At 36.9% G+C, this 25236-nt stretch overlaps 2 protein-coding genes across 4 annotated transcripts; both read left to right on the forward strand.

The window, feature by feature from the left end:
- The first annotated feature begins 12 nt into the window (after window positions 1–12).
- Window positions 13–17767, forward strand: ppp4r1l (protein phosphatase 4, regulatory subunit 1-like). 3 transcript variants are annotated; one of them, XM_065279658.2, is made up of 20 exons: window positions 13–215; window positions 998–1042; window positions 2109–2238; window positions 2649–2755; window positions 2840–2982; window positions 3484–3630; window positions 5456–5563; window positions 6536–6601; window positions 8671–8829; window positions 9162–9286; window positions 9834–10312; window positions 10390–10607; window positions 10740–10886; window positions 11347–11532; window positions 13248–13409; window positions 13817–13917; window positions 14023–14143; window positions 15019–15153; window positions 15264–15405; window positions 15497–17767. In XM_065279658.2, exons 1-20 carry the CDS (start codon window positions 209–211, stop codon window positions 15640–15642), a joined length of 2874 nt encoding a protein of 957 aa, XP_065135730.2. In that variant the 5' UTR covers window positions 13–208; the 3' UTR covers window positions 15643–17767. The 3 variants fall into 3 exon arrangements, with proteins under 3 accessions (XP_065135730.2, XP_065135729.2, XP_065135731.2); XM_065279657.2 differs by having other exon boundaries at window positions 14–215; window positions 10734–10886; XM_065279659.2 differs by having other exon boundaries at window positions 14–215; window positions 10803–10886.
- Window positions 17768–18719: 952 nt separating this feature from the next.
- On the forward strand, window positions 18720–20083 carry rps26l (ribosomal protein S26, like). The gene is made up of 4 exons (XM_065279661.2): window positions 18720–18793; window positions 19239–19416; window positions 19697–19827; window positions 19986–20083. The coding sequence occupies exons 1-4, from the start codon at window positions 18791–18793 to the stop codon at window positions 20019–20021; spliced, it is 348 nt and encodes a 115-aa protein (XP_065135733.1). The 5' UTR covers window positions 18720–18790; the 3' UTR covers window positions 20022–20083.
- Window positions 20084–25236: the final 5153 nt, after the last annotated feature.

Below are 25236 nucleotides of genomic sequence, written 5' to 3' on the forward strand. Positions count from 1 at the left end.
TCACGTGATCGACATTGTCTTCTTTTTTGGTCGCCGACCGTTCGGTTGAGCGATTCGGTTCATCGCGAGTCATTTACGCGATATATTGATTACTTTTAACAAGTTTATTTGTGTTTGTTAATGTTTAGTCGACATACGGATGCGGGGGTTTAAATAACGGCAGGAAATCTTTTGAGGAAGTGGAGTGACAGCCTCGCTCTAAATCAAGATGGCAGGTAACGTGCTTAAAATGCGTTTATTTAAAGCTTCAAAGCGGTTTAAAGTCAGTCGGCTTCATTGTCGCACACGAGTTTGTTTTAGCATGTTAACATTTATGATGTATTGTAGAACAAAGGTCACGAGTGGGTGAAATTGTAAGTGTATCAACACTAGTTGCGAGTTAGTAGAGCTAGCAGGACATATGGTGATAAATGACAGAAGTGTTGTTATAAACGGCTATTTCTGGACTAAATGTGTCAGAATACATAATCTACAATATCATTTATTTGCTAAATCTAACCAAAATTGTAAAGATGTCATGGTTGAGTTGACAGGGCAATGACAGTCAGTTAGTTTGTTAGCCAGCCGGTTTACTGTTGATTCCTGCTAACTACACCGGATAACGCGTTTGCTGGGCTGGTCAGTATTTAAAATATATATTTAATGTGAGTGTCATTGTGTTTACACAATGAGGTTTTGGTAAACGTCGTTTCAGAGGCTTGACTTTGCCTAGCAAGAGTGACTTGACAGTAACTTAGTCACCATAATTTAGTGCGCTATATTAGCAGGACATACGCCACAGCCATCTGTCAAAAAGTCAGTGTTGTAGTATAATGATCATTATGTTGGGTATTATAGACTCGTTTTCATTTTAGGTCCTCAAAATGATCCCATTGGTTTGTAATACTATTGGTTTTAAGACAAAGCTTAACTTATATCTGACAGCAGCATGGTTTGAAACATGCTGTGGACACAGTTGTCAATCATATATTTTATTTTTATCCTCATGCTTCCCCAGGTATGGCTTTATATTTTGAAGATGGCCATGATGATTTGGACGACTGTAAGTATAACAAAAAACATCACAAATTTAGAAGTACATTTAGGTAAATTGGCCCTCTCAAAAAAAAATCCAAAACAAACAGTTGCCATAGTTGGTTACCACAAATTAACCATGGATTTGAACTATGGTTACTACAGCAAAACCATAGTTAATTTGTGGTAACCAACTACAGCAACTATTTGTTTTGGATTTTTTTCCTTTATTGTACTCCAATAATACCATGGTTCATTTTTTAATATGGAGGGACACTTTGTGACAGTAATTTATCCGCACAAAAAAATTATTTATCCTAAATTTTAAAGGGACAGTTCACCCAAAAATGAAAATTCTGTCATTATTTACTTACCCTCAAATTGTTTCAAACCTGTATAAATTTTTTTGTTTTGCTTAACACAAATAAAGATATTTTCAAATAATGATCTGGGGCCCCATTGACTTCCCTGAATCTTTTCAAAATATCCTCATTTGTGTTCAGCAAAACAAAGAAATGTATTTTATATTTGCAACAACTTGAGGTGAGTAAATAATGACATAATTTTTATTTTTGGGTGAGCTATCCCTTTAAAGGAGTTACTTTATAGATGGGGCCCATTGACTTACCATAGTATTTTTTTCCTACTATAAAAAGTCAATGGACCCCATCTTTAAAGTGGACTACTCCTTTAAGCTATAGTATGTGTGTCTGTTCCCTCAAGCTGGCTGTGGTACATGATATACTTGAAATATAGTCTTTGATGACAGAACCAAACCACGTGTAATGGAAACCCTGCTCTTGCTGTATCATAGAGCCGGTGCAATAACATTACACCTGGATCGATATTCCATGCTATTAGCTTTAAAAGTGTTTAGATTGGAGAATGTTAAAGCAGACTTTTTTTTATAAATGGATTAGTCTGTAAACTGATGATCTAATTGTGTATGGTTACACTATACTACTCCATCATTTAGAGGGATTCCTGGTTTGAATGTGAAGAACTTGGATTTAATACCACCATGGGGCTGTACTAAAAGACTTAACATTAAATTATACCTCGTCATTAAATGTCTCTATTAATTTGTCTCGCAGTTGGATTCGATGACTACGGTTCAGAATGCGAAGGGATTCGGATTACAGCGTTCCTGGACGCAGGCCAGGATAACCTTACCCCTTTGGGTCGACTAGAGAAATATGCATTCAGTGAAAATGCCTTCAACAGGTGAGACATGAATGTGAAGGTTTAAGTATATGTGTGTGACTAATGCGTCTTGCAATGGTCAGTGTTTTCATAGTTTAAATTTCCGTTATGCGTGAATCTCCAGAAAATAAGCGAGATTTGATACCGAAAATATTTCACTTTTATGGCAAGATGGTGGAACATAATTTAAAAATTTAGGGGCTTGAAGAATCTGATATGACTTGGTTTCTCGCTGCTGGATCAGGAAGACCAGAAAGGAGCCAAACTTGTCATTGTAGAAGTACTTGGTTTCTGGTCTGTGTACTTCAAAGTATTTATTGAGCTATTTAGAAAGTGATATGAATTTTTTTGCAAAGGTTTGTGGTTAAATGTTGTAAAGGAGCAAGTCGTCCGATCTAATATGATCCTGTGTATAAATATTTTTATTTCAGGCAAGCTGTGGCGCGAGGATTGCTAGATGTTCTCAGGGAATTCGGGGAAAATGAAAATGACTTCATCAGCATCATGGAAACGGTTGCCAGAATGTCTGAGGATGGAGGTGTGAAGACTTTTTCTGTATTTAGCACATGTCTGTGTGGTTCATATGCATGTTTTACAATGTATATTTATGGTTATGTTACAGAACCACCAGTGAGAGCTGAATTGATGGAACAGGTACCAAACATTGCCATGTTCCTCCACGAAAACCGGCCCAATTTTCCCGAAGCCTTCTCACGGTATCTAGTACCCATTGTGGTCCGTTATCTGACAGATCCTAATAACCAGGTAACATTTCAATGTAAAGGGATAGTGTACCCAAAAAATGCATGTTATTGACGTCTGTCTGTGACTTTTAGTAATTTTGCATTAAATGCATTGTTTGCCCAAACCACAAAAGCATGTTTAAATGATTTATACAACAATTTTAACTTAAATGTAAAGATTAATTTGATCATAAAACTACATGCACAATTATATTGGAGGGGAATACGGTTGTCTTGTGCTGTCAATCATTCTCTCTCCTGCATACAATAAATTAACCTTTAGAGTAACCGATAAAACTTATGTGCTTGTGTTGTATATGTGGGAGGTGAAAACATGCATTGTGCTTGATGAACCATCATCTTTTATTGTAACCTTCTGAGATTGATGTGACAATAAGTAGATTATGCCTCATTTTATTTATAAACTAATTCATACTTTAAAAATGGATAATTCCTCTTTGTGCAACCATACCAACAGATCATAAAAACAATATTTGACTGTCGCTTTTTTCCCCAACATAAGGTGCGAAAGACAAGCCAGGCTGCTCTGCTGGTCCTGCTTGAACAGGGTCTGATGAGTAAGGCCGATATGGAGGGACGGGTTTGCCCTGTGCTACTGGAGCTCACAGAACCCAGCAGTGATGACGACTACAAGATCGAGGCTGTAGCGGTGAGTGGATTTGTGTGAAAGACAATACGCTTTTGAATACATGCATTTGAAGGTAACCATGTTTGTTGTGAAAATGCACACAACAGTGCCTGAAAATGCACATTGCAGACAATATGCATTTGTATTTATAAGAGTGCTTAAGTTTGAAGAGTTTGGTTCCAAAACGCAATAAATCCATTTTGAATAATTTGGGTAAAAACTTGTTTTCTATACCAAGAAAGTGACAAGATGTAAAACACTATTTTCTGTTACAAACATTCACATAGCATTTTTAGGTTATAAAAACATTAAAAATGTTAATCTATAATTAGATTCTCAAAGATTTATTATAAAAACTGATAATTTTTTCCACAAAATGCAATAAATCCATGACACGTTTTTTTTTTTCAAAATGCTCTAAATCTATTGAATCAATATATAAGAGGCTGTTTACACTTGGCATTAACCTGCGTTTTCATCGATCGGATCACAAGTGGACGACGTTAATGCCAGGTGTAAACGGTGTTCAAAACGTTTTGAACGTGTCCACTTTTAACCACATCCAGAGGTAGTCGAAACTACTTTCGATCGGATCGCTTTGGAGTTGCGGAAAGCAATGTGGTTGAATGTGTTTGAACAGCCACACGCGACCACCTTCTCTCCGCCCATTTATCTAATCTGAGGTATTTAACACAAATTTTACGTCTTTTTTTGACTTCTGGCGTGAACATACGGTGAACAGCGCTTATTTTAGCCTTTCATTGATAAAACTACTGCGGGTGTTCTCCGTAGTTTCGTTTTGAAAGCGTGAAAGTTGCGCGATCCTATTTCATCAAATGCGCTGAAAATTCAGAGAAATCTCTAACATAAACACGTACAACACTCTGTGCAGCATGTTTACTTGCTAAACAAGCAGTGGACTCCGACATAATATTAGTTTGCATCCATATAAACTCATAATTACTCCCGCTCGCGTTTGAATGACAGCAGAGAGACTCGCCCACCGTCTCACAGACCACCCCCTCACAGTATTCAGGACAAAAGTGGACAAAAGAGATGGATTTAAATACCAGGTGTAAACGTAATGTGTGTCTCTCATCCACTTGTGATCCGATCGATGAAAACACATCTTAATACCAAGTGTAAACAGCCCCTAAATGTGCATTCATCTTTGCCATGTTATATTCATTAAGTTGACTAGTGGTATACACTGATAAAAAAAAAACACTTACTTTGTCAAATTAAGAACACTGTCATTGCTGCTGTCATCCTTGGGGCGTCATCGCTGAACCTTTTTGACAGCGATCAGCTGTAAAATGTTTTGGTCCTGCTCGATTTTCGTTGACTTCGTGTAAAATAATGGAAAGTTTTTCATAAGATCCCTTGGGGTCAATGTGTTAGCATGACAGGCATTTTTCCAGCTCCCGGGTGCCTCTCACGTAAATTATTAGATGTTGATGGCTTACGTTTCTTTCCAGTCACAGAAAACCACCACAGGTTTATCAATGCTATTAAAGTATTATTTTGTTTTTGTTTGTTTGTTGATCACGAAGTACAAAGTAGATGAGGAAAACTAGGATTATGTGTGTATTCAACGCGCCGCCATTGTTGTTTACAATGCGTGGAATGGTGCGCGTAATTTGTGGAGCGGATTTATTGCATTCGGCGGATTTTGGATATTGGATTGACTTTTTAATACTGACCTAATACAATACTGTTTTTGGCGGTAACTCGGTTTTTTTTACATGGCGTTTATCGCGTTTTGGAACCAAACTCTTCATTTGTAGGGTTTGCAGAGTTTCACTGGTTTTGATCTCTGGATTGATAACTGTCTACTTTATTGTAGATCATGTGCAAGTTGGTGACTATGTTGACTAAAGAAACGGTGGAACAACTTCTGTTGCTGCGGTTCTGTGAGCTATGCAGTGACACCAGACTGTTTCAAGTCCGCAAGGTAACAATACGTTCATTGTTCAGGATGCATTGTTCAAAATATGTTCTCTTTAAACACCGTACTAGAGAATTGATGTCTTGGTCCAAGCAGTCACAAACGGATGACTATTGCTTAATGTTTAGTGGTTCTAAAAGGTATTTTGAGTCTTCAGTTATGTTTAAATGCCATTGCATAGATAAATATTACACAAAACATTTAGTTTTCAGTGTCACTGTTTTGTCATAAAAATTTTGTGGGGTGTATCCTTTTAAATGCATATGAGCTGATATCTGCACTAAATGGCAGTGCTGTGGTTGGATGGTGCAGATTAAGGGGCGGTATTATTATAATAAGATCCCCTTCTGACATCACAAGGGGAGCTAAATTTCAATTACCTATTTTTTCACACGCTTGCAGAAAAAATAAGTTACTGGGTTGTTCTTTTTCACATTTTCTAGGTTAATAGAAGCTCTGGGGACCCAATCATAGCATTTAAACATGAAAGAAGTCAGATGTTCATTATATGTCCCCTTTAGGCTTGCTTAGATGTCTAATAGCCGTTCAAAAACAGCACAGAGGTCTAGGATAAAACAAGAGAAAATTTGGGCTGTCTAAAAATGTATTAGACGTGTAACCATAGCCGAAAAGTAAATAAAACCAAACGCCTTGTAGTAATAATCACTGTTGACTTTGCTTACATGATGGCATGTAAAATGACATATTACCAAATGCAAGTTTATTTTGGCTGGAAGTGGGTTACTCATAGCCAGACTGCAACGGGTCTATAGTTAAACTAGACTGTGAAATGACAGCTATTGCTTGCTGGGTTGTTATAAAAAAAGTTGCTAAGAATGTTAATCTGCTTTGGCAGTTTTCACAAGAAGCAGCGTTCACGAGAAGCAATAGTTCACAAGTTGCAACACGCCCTGTTTGCAACACAACATGAGACCTGTAAATGTTAACCCTCTGTTGTACTTTTTATCTGTGCACCAGGTCTGTGCCGCAAACTTTGGCGAGTTCTGTTCTACTGTTGGCCAGGAAGCCACAGAGAAACTACTGGTGAGAACCATTACCCTGCTTATGGTTTTTTAATTCAAGAGCTACTGTTTAAATTTATTGGACACATTTGCCCATTATATTTAATGAAACAAATTTCAATAGTAAATTTAATTTGAGTTGTACTGAAAATAACTTGCACTGACAGATCTTATTTGCCAGTGCCATTGATTTGTTTCAAGATACACACCAGAAATGTCTTTTGTAATGCATGTTTATAAAAGATGCTTTGTGTGTATTTCTTTATATGCGTAATCAATGTCTGATGTGTTACGTTGCGACTGTGCCCTGATGTAATCAACAATACAGTATGTGTCTGCAGTGAAGGTGTGAACCAAATGCCACATACAGATGGCCTATAGAAACTGATAAGTGTGAATAACAAAGAAACACCATTCCTCGGGATAGACCAATATCCTGTAGGAGGTCCTAACAGGTTTCTATTGTTTGTAGGCCTTTTGTTATCATATATAAAGTTCTGTCTGTGAGAATGAACTTTAAGTTAAGAATGTAGAAGGTTTATACGACAACATCACTCCTGAAGAACTATGCTACATAAGAACCTGCTTATTATTTTATGTACTAGATGCAGTCTAATGCGTTGGTGAGCCCTAAAAGACTGAGCAGCCAAATTAAGGAAAATCTTAAAGGAAAACACCACAGTTTTTCAATATTTTACTATGTTCTTACCTCAACTTAGACAAATTACATACCTATCTTTTTTTTCAATGCGTGCACTTAATCTTTGTACAGCGCGTCGTGAATGTGTTAGCATTTAGCCTAGCCCCATTCATTCCTTAGGATCCAAACAGGGATGCATTTAGAAACCACCAAACACTTCCATGTTTTCCCTATTTTAAGACATGAGTAGTTACACAAGTTAGTTTAGTTGCCCAAATTAAACATGGAGATTTTTTTTAAGCAGATAAAAATGAGAACTATATTGCCGCAAAACATGCTCCAGTCTTGCATAAACGTAATTGGCAGGCTCGCACTAGGTTATTTGCATAAGGCAATCTAAAAAGTTGAGAAATGTTCAACTTCTGCCACGAGCAATGGCAGTGAGGCGACGTTGATGGATCCACAATTCAATTTGGCAATGCATGACGTCACCCATTAAAAGTAAATGAGAAGTGTTAACGCTTTCGCCTGGTTTGAATGTACCGTTAGTTTTGTACTTCGACCTCGCCGCTCAGTAACATCATCACTAATGAGTCTGACTACTACTCCTCTCATTCAAACTTCCATCAATATTACTGCGCCCAAGGTTGAAGTGCTGCAAACTAAGTGCTCTTCCGCCATACAATATTTTATCTGCTTAAAAAATCGCCACGTTTTGTTTTGTGCCACCATACTTACTCGTGTAACTACTCATGTAAAAGTCTTTAAATAGAGAAAAAAGGGAAGTGTTTGGTGGCTTCTAAATTCATCCCTCTTTGGATCCCAAGGAATGAATGGGGCTAGGCTAAATGCTAACACATTAAGGGATGCTTAACGATTAATCGTGATTAATTGTTAGCAGAATAAAAGTTTTTGTTTACATCATATATGTGTGTGAACTGTGTATAATAACTTTGTATAAATAAATGTACACACATGCATGTATATGTTTTAGAAATGTTTACATGTGTATATACATTTGTATATTTATGTATAATTTATATTATATATAAATATAAATATTTTATATATACATTTTTTTTCTTAAAATTATACATGAATGTGTTCATATATATATATATACATAGTACACATATAGTACACAGTTTACACAAATAGGTGATGTAAACAAAAACTTTTATTCTGCTAATGATTAATCGCGATTAATTGTTTAGCATCCCTATGACGCACTGTACAAAGATTAAGTGTGCGCATTGAAAAAAGATAGATATGTATTAATTCGTCTAAGTTAAGGTAAGAACATAGTAAAATAATGAAAAACGGTGGTGTTTTCCTTTAAACATCTTAATTTAACTAAGGCCCAGTGCTAGCTTTTGCTAAGCCTTTTCTGTGAAACCAGATCCACGTGTATGAGATTGGCTGAAATTCTACTTTTTTCCTCCTCAATACAGATGCCTAAATTTTTCGACCTGTGCTCAGACAGTTTGTGGGGTATTCGGAAAGCCTGCGCTGAGTGCTTTATGGTCGTTTCAAATTGCACGTCTCCAGAGGTGCGACGCACTAAACTGTCCCCCTTGTTCATCAATCTCATCAGTGATCAATCACGCTGGGTAAGAACACGATACACACAATTCAACATAGATATGCAACTAGCACTAGCAATTGGTTTCTTAAAACACAATTTAGACAAATATACAGGTCAGTGGTAAAAAATTGACTTCAGAATGAGCAATTAACATATCATCCTATGTAATGTAAAGTATAACTTTGATATCTTTAAGATTGACTGAGTAAGGCCATGTCAAAGATTAAAAACAAATGTTTGGGCAGCCATGGCTTTGATGCTCATAAGCATCTCATTATTAGATTATGAGACATTAGCCTGGTTTTCACAGACAGGTTCAGGGTGCACCTGTTGATTTTCTATTGTTTTATTGCACAGGTAAGGCAGGCTGCGTTCCAGTCCCTAGGTCGTTTCATCTCCACATTCGCCAATCCTTCAATCACAGGACTGCACTTTTGTGAGGACGGAACCCTTTGTGATATATCCAAGATCTCCTTGGGAAGGTAAATTATAGGGATGCACCGATAGGATTTTTTGGGCCGATACCGATTTAAACAGACAACTTCTGGCCGATGCCGATACCGATATTAAACACTTGTATACAATACTATACAGTTGGTCTATTAGCTAGTCTATTTCTGCATCAAATTATTTTTACCTGAACACGGATTGGATCTAATTAACATTCAACTGACCAACATAATAAGAGAGGCACAAATTAAGCTAAAACAAATATAATAAGACAGCATGACAACCTTCAAAGGTGGTTATTGCTATTCAGCATTTATTTTATTAACGACATTAACTTATTTTTTTTTTTACATATAATGGATTTCTTCATGCAGTTAATTAATAAACAATCGGTATCGGCCTTTCTCGTGCTATTGCCGATGGTTTCAAATTCATCAAATATCGGCCGATAAATATCGGCGGCCGATACATCGGTGCATCACTAGTAAATTAGTATGGTTGCACATTGCATTGTATTGAAACTATATTCAACAAATTTTCCCATTTTTAAGTCTCATCAAACTGTCTCTTATCTTCTAGCCACCAGCAAAAAGTAAATACCAGCAACTCTTGCAACGCCTCAAGTGGGAGTCCCACAAAACATCTCATTCAGCCACATTTAGCTCAGCCACAACCCACCTTAGAAACAAACGCTCCACCATCACAACCTCCAAAGGTCCAACAAAATCCCACAAGTCATTCATCCACCAATCCCAGAGAAGAGAGCGCTACACAGCACACAAACCAGCAGATAGATGAGTGTGCAATGTACAACTCCTTCAACTACTGGAGATCCCCACTGCCTGACATCACCCAAGACCTCCAGCTTCTGCAAGGTGATGAGAGAAACGATAAGGAGGATGAAGATGTGGTGATGGAGGAAGAGCCACTGAGGGAGACAGAAGGTGAGGAGACGGAAAAGCCACCTAGTTTAGATGCTCAAGGCACGTCCGCCAGCTCACAGATCCAGAAGGTTTTGGACTGCCTTCAGCCTCACATAGCTGATCCTGATGTACAAGGTAAATGGAGCATTAGTAACAGGTGTACTGTGTGCTCAAGCTTTATTTGAAAGCATTAAAACATTTCTCCATTGCAGCTCAAGTGAAGGTGTTGTCCGCTGCGCTAAAAGCGGCTCAGTTAGAGAGTCAGACAGAAGATGGCGACGATTCTTCATCGGACAGTAACGGTTCTGCAGACTCTCCGACGTCTGATGAGCTCAGCGCCATGAGCGAGCTCTCGTTGACAAATGCAGAGATTTCAGACTCGCCCTTGACTTCACCCGTACTGGTAGATGATTCTGAACCCAGCAGTGAGGTAAGAAAATTTGTCTTTAGCTTTAACTGAATGTAATGAATTTTTGCCATTAGACACTATGACATGACACAAAATAAATCCAAATTAAAGTGATAGCACCTTCAACAATTGAACCATTTGCCACAGAAACAGCTTAAAGAAAGAAACGTGAGTTTATGCTTGGCACAACTATACAGCTCAGATATCATTCAACAGGAGTCAGACCTCATAGAAAATGTGGAGGAAGATAAAGACTCATACATGACAAAAACGTCTGAAGAAGAGAAGTCTAAAGTTCAGGTAATGCACCATTCTCATATACAATATGAGTAAACCGATACAGTTTATTATAGGGATGCATAACGATTAATCGTGATTAATCTATAGCAGAATAAAAGTTTTTGTTTTGTTTACATCATATATGTGTGTGTGAACTGTGTATAGTGTGTATATATATATATATATATATATATATATATATATATATATATATATATATATATATATATATATATATATATATATATATATATATATATATATATATATATATATATATGCGTATCACACATGCATGTATAATTATTTAAAAATCTATATATATATACATACACACATGATGTAAACAAACTTTTATTCTGCTATAGATTAATTGTGATTAATTGTTATGCAGCCTTAGTTTATTACAAAAAAAGTTACATGATTATATGATGTCTTGCTGTCTTTTAACCTTCGTTCTTTCTGTCCTTCACCATCTCAGAATGTCGTCCCACAGCAGTTATTAGATCAGTACCTGTCCATGACGGACCCGGCTCGGGCACAGACCGTGGACACTGAGATCGCCAAACACTGTGCTTTCAGTCTGCCAGGTGTTGCATTGACGCTGGGCAGACAAAACTGGCACTGTCTGAAAGACACGTATGAGACACTCGCTACAGATGTACAGGTGAAGCCTCCTCCAGATAAATTCATATTTAAAACTAGATAATATTCATCACGGCACCTTTAGCATTACTGATTATTAGCTGAAAATGAATGATTTCACTGCCTTGAGGGCATTTAACTCTTTCCCTGCCAGCATTTTTTTATTTTCACAAAAGTTTAATGCCTCCCAGAAAATGCTCGTATATAAACATACAATATATTAAATGAAAGAACAGACCCTCTGCTTTCAACAAAAAGTTTCATCCTACCTTCATCAGTTCTCTTTTTATCACCTCTCAAATATGGGTAGGTTTATTCAAAAACGCCAAATTTTGAGCAAAAAGCTGAGAGAATTCCATTTTTGTGAAGGATTTTAGATAGAGATCAGATGCAGAGCGATCCTCAAAACTTAGACGGCCATACAGCTGTTTGCCCTAGGGTGATACTTCCAGGTTTAATAAGTTGAGGAGGTGTGCCACCTGGTGGATAATAGCGGTATTGCAAATTGACGAGATAACTCGTCAATGGCGGGGAAAGAGTTAAAGGCAGGATGCGTGATCTCTGAAAGGCAATGTTGACATTTGAAATCACCTAAACAAACATGCCCCTAGCCCAATAGAATCTGGACCTTCTTTTGATAGACCCGCCCAACACCATCCCAATCTTACGGAAATTCGTGTTTTAGTCACAAAATTTTTGATTATTGTATTTGTGCTATTGACACGAATTTCCGCTGTTTTTCATGCCCCTGGAGCACAAATGTCTTTTTCGTGGCACACAGCAAGAATTTCTAGAAGTTTTTGATTTTCTGTATCGTGTAAATTAATATTTTGTTTTCTCAATGTTTTTCTTATTTTTTTTACCATTGTCACTTGGGGTTAGGGTTAGAATCACTTTCTGCAACATCCTAACTCTAACCCCAATTCTAGGCGAGAAAAGTTTTAAAAGCGGACGAAAAACATGTGCATGAAATTACATTATAATGCAAACCCCAAATCTAACCCAAGCGACAATGATTTAAAAATAGGGAAAAAATGACACTATACAGAAAGTCGTGCCACAGGCATGAAAAACTCTGTTTAGAAATTCGTGCTGTGTGCCACGAAAAAGACATTTGTGCTCCAGGGGCACGAAAAACAGCAGAAAATCATGTCAATAGCACAAATAAATTAATCAAAAATTTTGTGACTATAATTTTGCGTTCACACCAGCCACGATAGAGGCGTAAAGCGCGAATGAGGTGCTTACCACGGCGGTAGATGCGATTCCACCTCATTTACGTGAATTGAGTGTTGCCACAGGAAATGTGCGAGTTGAAAAATTTGAATTTGGCTTGCTCTAGTAGTGACGTGATTACAGGAAGTGAGTCGCAGAAGCCCCTACCATGACGCAAATTTCCACATGAATGTCTCGATGACTAGAATTTCACTCAAAATGTTCAAGCATCCAACTATGTGCGGTAGACACAAATTTTACGCCTCTAACGCATCTGGTGTGAACCCACAGTAACACAATTTGCCGTGAGATATGTGTGGGGCTACCCTATGCAACCCAGGCAACGATATCGGTTAGTAGACACGCCCCTTACTGCTGATTGGCTACAAGTGTGTTTTGGTACTCGGCCCGACTCCTTTTCCAAAATGTTTTTACAAAAATCATGCACCCCGCCTTTAAAGGAATACTCCTTTAATTAATTTGAATTATATTTAATCTTACATTTATTGAATGTGTTGACAGTGGAAGGTGCGTCGGACGCTCGCATTCTCCATCCATGAGTTGGCTGTGATTTTGGGGGATCAGCTGACAGCTGCTGACCTGGTGCCTATATTTAATGGCTTCCTCAAGGATCTGGACGAGGTGCGGATAGGAGTCCTCAAACACCTGTATGACTTCCTGAAGGTAAAAATGATGTGAATTTTCCTGTGCAAAGCTGAGCATATGGGGATCTTCAACGTTCAACAGAAAATTAAATATATTTATGTAATTTTCCCGTGTATCAATAGAGGATCCTTTTATATATTTTTAAGAGATTTTAAGCTCAGAGACTCTTGGGAAATGGAGATCTGTATCTGGCCACTTGATATTCCTGGGTCAGTGTAGAGTAAATCAAGCTTTATAACAGAACTTTTTAAATGTACCATGTATCTTGTGCATCAAGTTCCAATGTTTTAAAAGCAAGTAATTCATTTTTATCTTTACTGTTCTCAATATACACTTAATCTGTCTGTCTTTATCTATTTTTTTTATATCAAAAGATGAATATCCCTCTGTGATTAACAGCTTGATCTTTTTGCATCCTTTTACAGCTGCTCCATACCGAGAAGCGTCGGGAATATCTGTATCAACTCCAGGAGTTCATGGTGACTGATAACAGTCGAAACTGGAGATTTCGCTATGAGCTAGCAGAGTACGTATTAAACATAGTTTAATTTTTAAAGCATTTTTGCACACAAAGCTTTGAGCGTAAACTGGCTCCTCTGGTATTCATATGCGTGTTTGTCTGTGCATTCAGACAGCTCATCCTGATCATTGAGTTGTACAACCACAGCGACATCTATGACTACCTCAGACAGATCGCTTTTAATCTCTGCTCTGACAAAGTATCTGAAGTGCGGTGGATCTCGTATAAGCTGGTGAGTCATTTCTGTTTTTAGGCGTCTTGCTTTGTACCTCTAGCGGCTCCATTTGTTTCTGTCCTCAGATTAGAAGCTGTTCACACCTGGTATTAGCATCTCTCTCGGCCACAGTATGTGTTTTTTAAAAGTAGTATTTTAACACTGACAAAAGTCACATGTGAGGTATTATTGGTGTGTTGTTACGTATGTAACTGTTGTTCCCTGAGAAGGGAACGAGACGCTGCGTCTCCCTTGCCATACTTCCTGCGTCCCTGTAACGCCATCTTTGGCAATATTTCAGATAGCGATATACTTCCTGGCACCCGCGTCACCCTGTCTTTGTTGTTAAGTCTCACCATTGGTTGAATTTGATATACACATTCAGACGCACTTACCCCTTGAGGCGTCCCCAAAGTGTCACCACAGTGACGCAGCGCGAGTTCCCTTTAACAATGTATCTTAAAAGGTATGTGACCTTGCTCTTACTCGAAATGTGTCCCCACATTTAGTCCTTGAATTTGAGGGGGATTTGCACCTGGAAAGTCCTTAAAACGTCCTTGAATTTAATGTTAAATAAGGTGGGGGAACCCTGTATGTAGCCCAGGAGATGCATTGCATTTTGTCACAATGCACTTGCGTTGAACGTCTAAATACACGTACAAGTCACGTTTTCGTACATGTAAAAAAACAGACTATACTCCGGACTTAAGAGGATGTTTGAGTAGCCATTACAAAGTTTTCCAGGGGATTCAAACCACTGTATATGATTTTATTAGAAATTACGTCACCTTGGGTTATGCTGGATCCTGTATTTAGCATTGTCCAGGTGTTAAACAAGTCCATAATGTTTCAATATCTGCTTATCAAGAAACCATCTGCATCTGTTTGTTCAGGTGGTGGAAATCTTGCAGAAGCTGTATTCCTGTGGAGCTCATGACCTGGGTTTTAATTTCATCAATGAGCTCGTTATGAGATTCTGCCACTCTCCCAAGTGGGTTGGACGCCAGGCGTTTGCATTCATCTGTCAGGTGCATTTTAATTTCACATACATAACCCAAGTGGACTTCCACAAACTTTTGAATAACCTTAAAAAAAATAATTGGCAACGTTTGTAAAGCCTTCCTATGTTTTTGTGAAGGCGGTAGTGGAGGAGGACTGTATGCCCATGGACCAGTTTGCACAGCACCTTCTGCCCAGTCTGCTCAGCCTCTCGTCAGATCCTGTGCCCAATGTACGCGTGCTGGTGGCCAAGGCATTAAGACAAAGCGTGTTGGAAAAACGTAAGTGTACAGACATCTTTAAAAAAAAATACTGCTGGTTGGAGTTTTCCAATAAATACAGACTTAAATTAAGTGTAACTTTGTTTGTCAGCGTACTTCAAGGACCCAGGCAGTGCATACTCCGATGAGCTCGAGGAGGCTCTGTCTGAACTGAGGATGGACAAAGACCGCGACGTACGCTTCTTCGCCACCCTAGATCCCAGCAGGAACGTCCTGGACACGGCAGCGCTCATTTAGCACCTTGTGCTGTCCGCACACATGAACGAGCACCAGCAACAACAACACTAAAGATGTTCTCACTGACAAGTGTTTGAAAATAGGAATCACTGACTGACCTACGCACACACTCGCAAACTCATCCCATAGAATATATGCATATTCTCATTTATACACAAAATGATGGGCCTCTTTTATAAAACTTATCAAACTTTTTGCAAATGCAAGATGTTTCTTCTTAGATTGAAATGTGAACAACACTGCCAATCAGATATAAACAATAATGCAACTAAAGTGCAATGTTTGCATGTTTTATAAATGAAGCTCATTTAGACAACCTTGCATCTATCGCACACACACAGACATCTGTTAACACAATAACCATCTCACCTCTGACTCCTCTCTGAACTGGGCAAGATTTCAATTTGCACCTTACGGCAGCACGAGTATTTTGAGAGACGAGACAAACATCAAGCATCTTAACCTTGGATCCTTTTCGACATAAAACTTTTCAGCTGCCCCTCCAAAGCTAACTGTACATTTGTGAGATTTTTCTTCATTTCTTTTTCTTGTGGATTTTTTCGAGGACTAAGAAAACATAAGCAGACTTACACGATGAAGTGCAACTAACTCAGGGAGACCTGACAGATTTTTTTTTAAAGCCGCAATGACTGTATCGAGCCGTGCCCAAGTAATGCTGCAGGAACATTTGCTGCATTTATCATCCTTCTGTTTACTCACGATTCACTCGAATTATTGGAGGAATCATCATTTTAAAAAACCCCGCTCAGTCTTTTTTATGTTGGACACCAGACGACTTTAAAATCAACTTTAACGTATGTTTTATCTGTGTGTGTCTTGTGTGTGTGAACCTGTCATACCTAACCATCTCGTCTTCCCTGATTGGTGGAGAGCAGTTTTATACCTCGCTATTTAAGGGCCAGTATTTTAGAGGATGAACCAGTGCTTTAAAATTTTTAATCTGGACATCAAACATTGTCCATTTAAAATTATACTTAAATGTTCATTTGGTTGTGAGTTTAACTGACCTGCAGAGGGCGCTGGCCGGTTGTCTGCAGAGAAACACTGAACCAAGCACACTGTTTAGTTGGATTTGCACTAGTAGTTAGTCAAAGCACATGAATCTTGCAAAATAGATTTTGCTTTAAACTAAATAAGCTGTCAAACACGTGAAGTTAGTACGATGGACCATTTTTATAAAGCATGGTTGTGCTGCTCTTGACATTGTTAAACTCTAGCTGCTGATTGGTAGTTGGTATGTTTGCTTTTATGATTTAGATTTAAATAGAGGGAACTGATCCCACATCAGCACATAAGCGCAAACTTTGCCAAGAGCACTTTACTTTAAGGGTTCGATTGAGAAAAAACTGCAAGCTTTTTACCATTTTTACTTTAAAATCTGACTTTTTCTTTTCGATTAAGCAGTTATCTCGACCAAACGGTGCTCGGATTTAGTGCTTTTACTCACAGTAAGTGTTAAAAAATATTGTTTTTGTTTGATGTGGATTATAGGATGTGATTGCTGGCACTAAATTGATAAGATGTTAATAATAATATCTACAGGAGTCACGGCCAGTCTTTATTCTCTCCTGTAGATATTTGATTTGGAATCGTATAACGGGGAAGTCACTTTCCGGTTGTTCTTGTGTGTCTGCATGCGCCTGTGTGTTTTTAATTTTTCCTTATGGACCATGTTTATAGTAGATTATATTTTTTTTGTTTTTAGATGCAAGCCAATGAACTTTGCCCAATACATCTTCCCTGATCTATGTGATTAAATGAGGCACTGACATTACTGTCATTAACCACTTCATCTGTCTGCATATGTGCTGATCCACTAGATTTCCTTGTAATGTTACAATATTAAGATGCAAGAGTTTGTATTTCTCCTTTTTTAATGTATCATGCTCAAAGATTTTATATCCTAACCTGTTCAGGTTACAAACTTTGTAATTTTCTGTGTATCTCTTAAATACATTTTATGTGTTTGTTATTTTTAGAATTCATTAATTAAAATAATATAAATTGTAATTTGTTTGTCCAATTTCAATTTATTTAAAAGCTTTCGTCCTCAATATACCCTTTTCTACAGTCTTGCTAATACAGATATTTACAATTTGTGATATTTGAAAGTTTTTTTTTTTCACTTCAAGCTCCACAGCAAAATATTTTTGGCCTTAATAATTTTGCTGACGTTCAACACCAATTGCAATATTTTATGTAATGTTAACTGTCATATCGATAATTATTTCTAAAGATGTAGACATTAGTTACAATTTTTTATTACAATTAAAAAATTAAAATGATGCAATGCTCAATAGTACCTATTTTTAGCACATTATTTTACATGTAATATACAGTTTCTTAATTTAAAGGCTGCATGTTAACATTGATAAAAGATGCATAAGATAAAATGGAAAGAAATTCTGCTGCCATAGTATTAAATTATTATATAATTATAAATAGTAAGGTATGTCAGTAAGTTGCTAATTAATTTAATTATTAATTATTAATTTAAAGAATTGTAATTTAAAATATTTTTTACACAACTATCCTACCAGAAAACAAAAGATATACATGGATTTTAATCATTTCCATTGAAAATAAAAATATTTCAATAAACATTGTTTATACTTATAATCTGCATTTACGTATAAAATATCTATTATTTTGCATCGAAAATTGCGACCGCTTATGACGTATTGCTTACAACGGCCTCTTATTGGCTACTTGTAAATTCCAGAGTGTTCTAAGGGTACTATTCATATATATTTATTTATTTTTAACTTTTATGTTTGATAAGTTGTTATAGAAATGTAGGTCATAATAATTACCCATTCATGACTGTAAATGTTAATACATGATACATTTGACATCATCTCTGTGACCGAAGGTCTACGCGTACTAATGCGTACCCTTCCGCGAAAAAGTAATGTCCTTATTACAGATAAACTTTCTTACCCATGTGTAATACATTCATGTACATAACATATCTCCAGAAAATGTTTATATATTTCAGCGAATCACGAAAAAGTCTATAACTTACGAAATGACTATATGAACTTTTATTATTTATTTTTTCTAGCGGAGGAAGGCTTTTTACTTCCGGTTCGCCTTTTCCGGTCCTCTTTCCTGCCTCTCGTTCAAGATGGTGAGTGTCGAGCGATCGCGAATGATCTGAAAATGTATTTTATTATGTGAAATTGTCTTTATGTTGTCAGGTCAACGCGTGACCACAATAATGAATTAGTTAGGCATCAAATTGCCCAAATATATGGTACTTTCTCGCACCGTTGCACTGTTAAAAGTGTGAAATTAGTGCGGCTAGCAACCAAGCATGTGCTTGCTACTGTAACTTAGAAGCACGCGGTACTGGCAGGCCACGCATTCATTATTAAAACAACAAAATTCCCTTTAATTCCTTGGTTGGTTTACATACCATTTTTGATAATGCATAAATAGACACTTTGGTGCTTAGCGCTAAACCCGAGTTAAATCCCCCGATGAAAAGACCACAGTTTCTTCTGGTCTTTACTCTGTTCTGCTTATTGAATTGTGGTATGCACACAACTTATCCGATTTTTATTTAATGTCAGACTAAGAAGAGAAGGAACAACGGACGTGCTAAGAAGGGTCGTGGACATGTCCAGCCCATCCGCTGCACGAACTGTGCCCGATGCGTTCCTAAGGACAAAGCCATCAAGAAGTTTGTCATCAGGAACATCGTGGAGGCTGCGGCCGTGAGAGACATCTCTGAAGCCAGTGTGTTTGACTGTAAGTGACTGCCATGACAAGCATTGCATTGTTTTCAAATACTCAATACTACCAATTGTACAAGTTTAGGAAGAATACGTGTCCCATTCTGTGAAAACCCGGCATAAGTCACTTTTTGTGATTAACTTGTTACATGGAGTCATCCTACATCATGGATAGGAAATTCTGTTAAAATATAACCTTGATCTTTTTAATGCTGATCAAGTTTTTATGTAAAGTATACTTGTGAGGTTCTTATTTTAGCTTGAAAACTAAAACGCTTTTGTTTCTTTGTGTGTAGCATACGTATTGCCCAAGCTGTACGTGAAGCTGCATTACTGTGTAAGCTGTGCCATCCACAGTAAGGTGGTGAGAAACAGATCCAGGGAGGCTCGTAAGGACCGGACACCACCTCCCCGCTTCAGGCCTAGCGTAAGTACAGATTTATGCATATGGCAGTGTATATGTTTTATTGTGACCTATCTGCTGATAACGCAATGCTCTGCCAATAAAGCTACAGTAATACACAATGATCTCTTTTGTTTTTTTATTTAGTTATATAAATTTAACTGTGTTGTTTCTTTCTGCAGGGTGCTGCTCCCAGAGCTCCTCCAAAGCCCATGTGAAGCAAATCACCTATGACATCCTGTGCATTTTATGCATGAAAATAAAATCAGAAAAAATCTGATATCGTTTACTGTGTTTGTTTTTTCCAAGATAAAGCTGTATGAGGTTGTTACATTTGATATATTTAGGCACTGTGCTTTAGGAGTATTACTTTGGGAAAGATTAATCAAACTAAATTAATCATCAAAGTTGGAAACTAGGATATGGTAGCATATTTTGGTGGGCACATTAAAGTGTTGCCTACTGAAAGCCACTGAATATTTCTACTATTGTTATCTAGGACAGATGCATTTTACTGAATATTTTGTCATACTAAAAACCTGTCATTAAAGGGTAGGGATGCACCGATACCACTTTTTTGGAATACGAGTACTTGCATTTCAGTACTTGCTGATACCGAGTACTTAATAAAAAACATGATTTAAATTGACAGGTAACAGCTTTAGTCATATAATTTAACAAAAAAACAAAGAACTAGTTTTCCAGTTTGTTGTAAACTCTGCCTCTTTGGAAAACACAAGAGGCATTAACCCCTTACACGCCGCTCAAACATAGACATTTCTCAGACCGTGGTATCGATTCCAGGTGTCGGGGGACTTTTAACGAGTACGAGTACTTTAGAAAATGTGGTATCAAGGCCGATACCGGTATCGGTGCATCCCTATTAAAGGGGATATTATTTTTTTTTAAAGATATGAAATAAATATGTGGTGTCCCCAGAAAATATGTGAAGTTTTATCTCAAAATACCATATAGATAATTTATTATAACATGTTAAAATTTCCACTGTACGCAAAAATGTGTTTTGGGTTTGTCCCTTTTAAATGCAATTGAACGGATGAAATATTTACCACTTGTCTCTATAATGGTGGTTTGTTAAAATTAAAACTTAGTTCTGCTGTCAATTATTTTTTTCTTTCTCTCTGCACTAAATGGCAGTGCTGTGGTTGGATAGTGCATGTTAATGGGTGGTATTATCATAAAAATCGCCTTTTTTGACATCACAAGGGGAGCCAGTTTTCAATTACCTAGGTTTTCACATGCTTGCAGAGATTGGTTTACCAAAACTAAGTTACTGGGTTGATCTTTTTTATGTTTCCTAGGTCGATAGAAGCAATGGGGACCCAATTATAGCACTTAAACATGGAAAAAGTCAGATTTTCATATGTCCCCTTTAAAATGCCTCTTAGTTTTTCATCAATATGTAATCATTTATGAAACTATGATGTATAAAGATAATGAAAACTTAAACTAGTTTTACTGCTTATAAATATGTTTATTTGTGTATCATAAAATATTAATGATGGAGATAAATACATTTCTAGTCATAAAATGAACTTTTTATTTCTGCATAAACTACCACCGTTACTTTTAACATAAATTATTTTGCAAAAAGACTTAAAATAAATCAATAGATGTTTAATTGCAGTTTTGTCTGATCCGAACTAGTACCTTTCTATGTGCTTGCCATCTGCTACTTATATAGAGGATTTTAAAAATCTGCTGAGTGTCACTAAGTCTCAGTGATCTACTTAGTGAGGTGCAAGTTCTGAATAATCCCAATCTATTCTGTTCAGTCAGAGACAAACCAGCCATGCCAAGAATAATAACTAACTAGATTCAAATACAACTTTCTTATTTTATTTCAATAAACAGACTGAAAACCTTTCAAGTTCAATTACTTTACGCTTTATTCTTGAGAGCTTTATTCATGCCCAGAGTTGCATTATCAGCAAGTTTTTAAAGGATTTGACTTTTAAAGAAGAACAATGGCAGAAGATGATGGACTTCAGGAGATAAACAGCGAAGAAGATGCCCTCCTTCATTTTGGCCGTTACAGTGACGCTCGGGCAGCAGTGCCATGGGACCAGCGTACATTTAAAGAGAAGGTGCTGCACCACATTGATCGAATCTTCATGGGCTTGCTTGTTGTCTTCCTATTGGTTATGTTTGGAGAATTCCTGTATAAGATTTGGTATGTGACCAGCTGGAGGAAAATCTTGGAATTCATCCTGGAATCCGTTTCATACCTCTTTACGCAAGAGAAAGATGAACAGCTAATAGAACTGTAGAAATGGTGTGAAGTTTACATCCCACCACAACACCACCTGGATACCAGTTTTGTGATGGGCCATATGAACTTCAATGATTCATCATCAGGATAAGTGGGACTGAATCTAATTCCATGGTATCCAAGCTGTCCTATAACTTAACTACTGAGTTAATCATGTTTAAAAATCTGTTTAATCTTTGTTTATGTGTGTGATTCATGTTTGTGACCTTTCATTAATGTTAATAAAAGTTTGAATATCTATTATTGGTTTCCTCTTGTCATGTGGTTTTCTCTGGGACTTTATTTGTTCTTTTTTAAAGGATGCTCAATGTGAACAAATATTCACTCCCTTTTGTTGAATGAAACTTGTAACAATTGCAACAAAACTTGCACACCAATATATGTGCTATGATGTAAGCCTAAATTATTCTCAGAATGTGTTTGTAATGTGTGCAAATTGGGATTACAAGGTTATTTACGTCAAAAGAAGGCAATTGTACGACTCTGGTTAAAAAAATATTATCTGTGTTATTTTGGCAGAAAAATATGTTAGTAAATGTTAATGTACGTGTAATGGTTATAATGGATTCGCGTTTATTATGGGCGTGGTTGTCATTATTACTCCATCCGCATGGCGCGCACTCATTATTGATCACACCAGGACTCAATCATCATGATCGATACTTAAGTGGCCACCATCACTATTAACGTCATTATCGTTTCAAACCGTACAGGGAACGAGTGTGTAATATAATCTTTGTTTGTGTGGAAATACTGCAACTAAACGACTGACAATATGCCCAAACAGAGTTTTCAGAACTTGGTTATTATTGGACACGTGGACAGTGGCAAGTCTACAACTCACCTCATCTACCAATGTGGCGGAGGCGTTGTTCCCAGATCACTTGAGAAGTATGAGAAGACTGCATCCCAGGTTTGGATGAATTTAAATCCTTTTCATTTTTTTATTACATTTGTTTAGCCTATACAGTTTGTCATGTTTTTTTCTTAAGATTGCAAGATTTCCTTCAAGTACGCTTGGGTTCTGGACCAATTGAAAGCGGTGAGAACATGGCTTACAATGGACATCTCCTTGCTGCAATCCAACAAAATGGACCAAATTTCAATGTTGTAATGGGTTGATTGTGAGCACAATGGGATTTTTGGTGTGGATGTAGATCCATTTAAAATTTGTATGTTACTCCACTGCAAATAATAAAAAACAAGGATTGTGCATGGTGATTTTTGTGCGTGCCTTCTATCTGGAATTCTTAAAGTGATAGTTCACCCAAAAATGAAGCTTGTAATTTACATGCATGTTACAAACCTGTATAAATTTAAACTTGATTTAAATTCCAATGGGTTGAAGGTCTTCTGTGGGTAATCGATTTGATTTAGTAAAACTATCCACATTTTAAACTTTTTTTTTTTTTTTAATTGGATATCGACAAAACCTTTTGCTCAATGCCACATGAACAATAAGTATATTGTTCACATAGGCTAACAGAGAAGAAAGTGAATAAAATGTCAAAATTATTACTTTTAAAATGTTAGTTTTTGTGGTTTTTACTTTTCTGAAGGAATGCAGTATAACTTAAAATCATTCATAAAATGTGAAAGATTTTGTTTACAAAGGGCCCATTTTGTGGCGTGTGTAGTAGCATACTTTCCTTAAATATATTGTTCATTACTTTCCAAATCTCTCTCAAAACAAAATCACACCAAATACACCAATTTCTAACACAAAACCCAATTTTACTTTGAACATCTTTCCAAAAAAGTCTTGTAGATAGAATGATAAAACTGATGCAAACATTTATTTACTGTCCACAAAATTCACAAGCATATGAAATGTAAAGCTTAAATCTTTCCAAAACCTGTTTAACAGGATAAATTCTATGTATAACTTTGTAAGACACCTCCTAAATTGTATTGCCGTCACAAAACTTGTTCAGTATTTTCCATGTTTTATCCCAGTGTGTATATATATTTTACCAGATAAGGAAGACCAAAAAACCTTGCTGCAGGAAAAGAAACAAAACAAAGGGTATTTCTTATAATATTATTGCTACACTTTTGTTTCAAAATATTAACATTACCACAAAGTCATCCATATTAATTTGCAATAAACTATAATTTTTTTTGAAGAAAAACAACACGCTTTGGAATTGCATCAAGAACAATTACAAACTGTCATGGTTAGAATTTTCAAGAAATTCAGTCTACGACAACAAATACCCATCAGAATTTATTTCAACAGAACACCAATTTCATATTTGTGTTATGATGAAAGCATAATTTATTCTCAGAATGTGTTTGTAATGTGTGCAAATTGGGATTATACGTCAGAAGCAGGTGAGTTAAGTGTGCTCTGGCAAAAAATTTCATTAGGTTAACATCTATGTAATTTTGAAAGAAAAACATGTTAGTAAATGGAACGTGTAGTAGTGGATTCGTGATCATTATGGGCGTGGCCTTCATTATTGATCACACCAGGACTCAATCATCATGATTGGTAGGCCTACTTAAGTGGCCACCATCACTATTAACGTCATTATCGTTTCATACCGTACAGGGAACGTGTAATACAATCTTTGTTTGTGTGTAAGATACTGACACTAAACGACTTTTAATATGCCTACACAGAGGTTTCAGAACTTGATCATCATTGGACACGTAGACAGTGGCAAATCCACAACCCACCTCGTCTACAAATGTGGCGGAGGCGTTGTTCCCAGAACACTTGAGAAGTATGAGAAGGCTGCATCCCAGGTTTGGATGAATTTTAAATCCTTTTTTTATTACATTTTTATATTTAGCAGTAGCCTATACAGTTTGTCGTGTTTTTCTTAAGATGGCAAGATTTCCTTCAAGTGCGCTTGGGTTCTGGACCAGTTGAAAGCGAAGCGGGGATGTTGCAATTGACATCTCCTTTGCTGCAATTCAACAAAATGGACCAAATGTCAATGTTGTAATGGGTTGATTGTGAGCACAATGGGATTTTGATCCATTTAAAATTGTATGTAACTCCACTGCAAATAAAAAACAAGGATTGTGCATGATTATTTTTGTGCGTGCCTTCTATCTGGAATTCTTAAAGTGTTAGTTCACCCAAAAATGAAGATCATAATTTACTCGCTATCATGTTACAAACCTGTATA

This window comes from Paramisgurnus dabryanus, chromosome 7 (genome assembly GCF_030506205.2).
Source record: "Paramisgurnus dabryanus chromosome 7, PD_genome_1.1, whole genome shotgun sequence".
Lineage (NCBI taxonomy): Eukaryota > Metazoa > Chordata > Actinopteri > Cypriniformes > Cobitidae > Paramisgurnus > Paramisgurnus dabryanus.

Coding starts and splice junctions, on each gene's coding strand:
- ppp4r1l (XM_065279657.2), top strand. Junction 8,830..9,161: donor TCAGTGATCAATCACGCTGG/GTAAGAACACGA, acceptor TTTATTGCACAG/GTAAGGCAGGCTGCGTTCCA. Junction 9,287..9,833: donor TCCAAGATCTCCTTGGGAAG/GTAAATTATAGG, acceptor CTTATCTTCTAG/CCACCAGCAAAAAGTAAATA.
- rps26l (XM_065279661.2), top strand. Junction 19,417..19,696: donor TGAAGCCAGTGTGTTTGACT/GTAAGTGACTGC, acceptor CTTTGTGTGTAG/CATACGTATTGCCCAAGCTG. Junction 19,828..19,985: donor CTCCCCGCTTCAGGCCTAGC/GTAAGTACAGAT, acceptor TTCTTTCTGCAG/GGTGCTGCTCCCAGAGCTCC.